The sequence below is a fragment of the Salmo trutta genome, chromosome 22, assembly GCF_901001165.1.
Source record: "Salmo trutta chromosome 22, fSalTru1.1, whole genome shotgun sequence".
In the NCBI taxonomy this organism is placed as follows: domain Eukaryota; kingdom Metazoa; phylum Chordata; class Actinopteri; order Salmoniformes; family Salmonidae; genus Salmo; species Salmo trutta.
This window is the reverse complement of record NC_042978.1, coordinates 42,767,764-42,772,018: the sequence shown is the minus strand read 5'-3', so window position 1 is coordinate 42,772,018 and position 4,255 is coordinate 42,767,764. Positions and strand designations below refer to the sequence as shown.

The 4,255-nt window shown below is 45.1% G+C and overlaps 1 protein-coding gene across 3 annotated transcripts in view; it reads left to right on the top strand.

Moving 5' to 3' along the window:
* Positions 1-3,247, top strand: part of prrx1b (paired related homeobox 1b) — a 10,579-nt gene extending 7,332 nt beyond the window's left edge. The window contains exons 4-5 of one of the 3 annotated variants that reach the window (XM_029708049.1): positions 1,803-1,868; positions 2,171-3,247. In XM_029708049.1, the coding sequence (XP_029563909.1) occupies positions 1,803-1,868; positions 2,171-2,303 (199 nt within the window). In that variant the 3' untranslated portion in view covers positions 2,304-3,247. The remainder of the gene's footprint in view (positions 1-1,802; positions 1,869-2,170) is intronic. The other 2 variants (XM_029708048.1, XM_029708047.1) reach the window with 2 other exon arrangements.
* Positions 3,248-4,255: the final 1,008 nt, after the last annotated feature.

The window sequence follows — 4,255 nt, the reverse complement described above, 5'->3', positions numbered from 1 at the left end:
AACACCCCACCACCCCTAACCTCCAGCCCCTCACTAACACCCCACCACCCCTAACCTCCAACCCCTCACTAACACCCCACCACCCCTAACCTCCAACCCCTCACTAACACCCCACCACCCCTAACCTCCAACCCCTCACTAACACCCCCACCACCCCTAACCTCCAGCCCCTCACTAACACCCCACCACCCCTAACCTCCAACCCCTCACTAACACCCCACCACCCCTAACCTCCAACCCCTCACTAACACCCCACCACCCCTAACCTCCAACCCCTCACTAACACCCCACCACCCCTAACCTCCAACCCCTCACTAACACCCCACCACCCCTAACCTCCAACCCCTCACTAACACCCCACCACCCCTAACCTCCAACCCCTCACTAACACCCCACCACCCCTAACCTCCAACCCCTCACTAACACCCCACCACCCCTAACCTCCAGCCCCCTCTCCCCTCACTAACACCCCACCACCCCTAACCTCCAACCCCTCACCAACACCCCACCACCCCTAACCTCCAGCCCCCTCTCCCCTCACTAACACCCCACCACCCCTAACCTCCAGCCCCTCTCCCCTCACTAACACCCACCACCCCACCACCCCTAACCTCCAGCCCCTCTCCCCTCACTAACACCCCACCACCCCACCACCCCTAACCTCCAGCCCCTCTCCCCTCACTAACACCCACCACCCACCACCCCTAACCTCCAGCCCCTCTCCCCTCACTAACACCCACCACCCCACCACCCCTAACCTCCAGCCCCTCTCCCCTCAGTAACTGTCTGTTATTGTTTAATTTCCTCCCATTACATCTCTCCTCTTCCTCCTCCTTCTTATTCTCCTCCTCTTCCTCCTCCTTTCTTACCTGCATACAACGCATATTGACACTAACCCTTCCAGATCTCTCTTTTGGTCCGCCTGGATCCAATGAAACAGTCACTTTGATAAACAATAGTCAGGTTTAGTCAATAGTGTGTTTCTTTTTGGAGATTTGTGTTACAAGTAACAGTAGAAAAACCTGGCCCTATTTGTCATAGTTCTCTCAGTTTGGGCCAGTTCTACACTCTCTCCAATGACTTTTCTTATACGTAACACAAACTAATATTCTAAAAACACATGAATGTTTTGTATAGTCTATGGTGGCACAATATAGATGGAGTCCTATTTCTAGAACTACAGAGTATCTGTAAACAGGTCAGTCTTTCTCTCTTTTCATTCCTTTTCTCCATTCTCCTTAACACGAGGGAGGAATGAGAGATCCAATGGCCCTCGTGATGAGGTGATAATCTGAAAACAAACCGTATTAAATCCACTGTTGATCCCTGTGACCTTCTCTGTTATACAAAACCAAATAATGAACACTAGAGCAACAGCAGACTCCACTGGGCAGGATTTTTTGTGCCTCTGGTTACATTGGTTGTGATTTACAGTACCCCCCCCCCCCCCCCCCCCATGAAACTAAGTATAACATTTCTGGCCTGGTTGCTATGGCCAAAGACTCCATTCTCCAATTGTATCTCAGTGGGGAACTCATGTGGCTCAGTAGGTAGAGCATGGAGCATGTAACGCCAAGGTTGTGGGTTTGATTCACACGGGGGACAAATAAGAAAATGGAGGCACTCACTATTGTAAGTTGCTCTGGATAAGAGTTTCTGCTAAATGACTAAATTGGGATTGCTTTCTGTCCCGGCTGTACTCACTATAGTGGATAGTCACATGACCAGAAGTAATGCCAGTGAATAATATCACACTAATGTGGTGCTAACACATACATCACCATTTATATATTCTTATTAAGCTGGTACCCAATGCCGGAGGGAGTGCCAATGCGAGTGCCACAGAAAATGCTGCCCTCACAAAGCAAGTACTCTTTTCACTTTACTACATGTGGTTCCTTATTTTTTTTATTTTTTGGCTTGATGTGTCTTGGTATTTTCCAGAGTAAGTGAAAACAAATGAATTATTCAGTCATCATTAAAAAGACTGCCAAAATCTTGACTTTTACAGCAATGAACAATTAAACACATTTTATGTTTTTCCTCATGATGAGTTCTGTGATGTTAATATCGATGCTATTCTAGTTGAACTCACATTGTCATGTTGGCTCCATCGCCGCTGGTTACAGTTCTATCTGACCTTTGCCCTCTGTACCGTTCTCTCCTCCAGTGCCATGGCAACCTACCCCCCCACATGTTCCAACCCCAATACATCCCAGGGAATGAACATGGCTAACAGCATCGCCAACCTGCGGCTCAAAGCCAAGGAGTACAGCTTGAACCACGTGCCCACGGTCAACTGAGGAGAGAGGGGGGAGAGAGAGGCTTCACGGTGGGGCTGGGGTCTCTCTCTCTCACGTCTGTCCCACACAGACAGACAGTAAGATCCCTGCCTGGCCCCCACAGGGATGATTAAGATCTGCCCTCCATTTTAGCTTGAAGTCTCCTCTCGTTCCGGAGCTATAGCGATGGACCTGCTTCCTATACTGTCCGCAAACCTGAAGCATCTGATGAGAAAGCAAGTGACGCGGGGGAATCATGAGAGGCTGTTTCTGTGAGCCGCGTCTCTCCTATACTGAGCATCGCTGAACTGTCGCTGTCTGTACTAACCAATTAAACAAAAGAGATCAACCAATTAAACCAAAGAGATCAACCAATTAAACCAAAGACATCTAGACTGGGACTGGATGCTATAGCAAATGACTGTTTTTATTCTTTCTTTCAATTTGGTTTTGACTGAATGAAAGGCTAGTCTCCAAAGATATGGAAACCCTGACAGAATAAATCTGACTGTCATGCTGTCAGTGTCCATCTCTAGTTTTATTCACGGTCAAGACCACAGTGCCTTCCTTGGGGTGAGGAGGAGACACCAGGATGGACGACTTTTCAAATGGAGTTCCCTGTATTTTTATTATAGAACATTCAATAGGAATATAACAGCAGAATGGGATGAGTAACTTCCTGATCAACAACAACAACATCAACAAGGACTTATCCTTGGGAGGTTACAAACATTTATACGTTTTAATATTTTTTTTCTTCTCACATTTCTTTCCATTTTATTCCACTGACAAGCAAACATTTTTTTCCCGACGCATTTTGATTCATATAATGCCATGGTACACTATACAGGAAAGGCTAATGTAACCTATTTCTGAATCCAAGACCGTAGTTTTGCTTAATCTTTGTATGATATCCTTTATTTGTAACAGATAACCATGTATATTAATAAACTCAAGCAAAGTAATGCCACTGTGTCAGACTTACACGGTTGAAAGCTATTTGAGGGTTGCACTATCCAGCCACCATATCTACATGAGATTTAAACTATTTAAATAGAAAGATGTGGAGGCCGCTTTTAGAATATCTCCAATTTTAGAATATTTAGAATTTTAGAATATTTAGAATTTTAGAATATTTAGAATTTTATAATATTGCCAGTTATTTTTAGAATACAATGTTTTATGAGCTGTTGACCAAAGGGAATCATATCAAATGTAATTTACCAAAGTTCAATCAGGAAGGCCGGTGTGAATGCTCATTTAACTTAATCCAGGAAGCATAACATAATTCACTCTGTTTCCTATTCTAGGGGCATAGTGGGAATGAATACACACGTATCATCATCAGCATAGCGTCTTGTTTCTTCTCCTCTTTCCTATTAGTCACGTGCAGAGTGACATTCACCTATTGACCCTATAGCCTATAAGCACGGCACCGTTATGCACATTCCTCACGCTTGATGTTTAGCCTATGGGCACACTTTTGCAATTATCACCTTCCTCTCTCTCAACCAATGGGGCGTAAGTCTTGGGATGTATTTATATGTCAACTTATCTTCGTTCTTTCACTTGCTGTTTTTCAGAACAGTTTTCAACAACTATTCACCTCCCCATCACCACCAGCTATAATAACCTTACGGCTTAAGGCCCGTCATTCATCATGGGGGGGGGGGGGGGGGGGGGGGGGGGTTCGATGCCAGGCCAGTAGTCCCGCATAGAGCTACCTGCCATCACATCTGGCTCTGAGGATCTTCCCTCGGAGATGAGGACATTCTCCAAACTATTGAATATGATGTAATATTGCATTCAGTCTGTGGTTCATTCAATTAAGCCTGTACTTGATTTAACTGTTTTCTACGGTGACTTGGATCTTTGTATGGCTCAAGACTTCTGCTAAATAAAAAGGAACAATCAGAATTGAAATATTATGCTCTTAAAGAGGACTTATCCATAGATATCATTCATACTGTAAA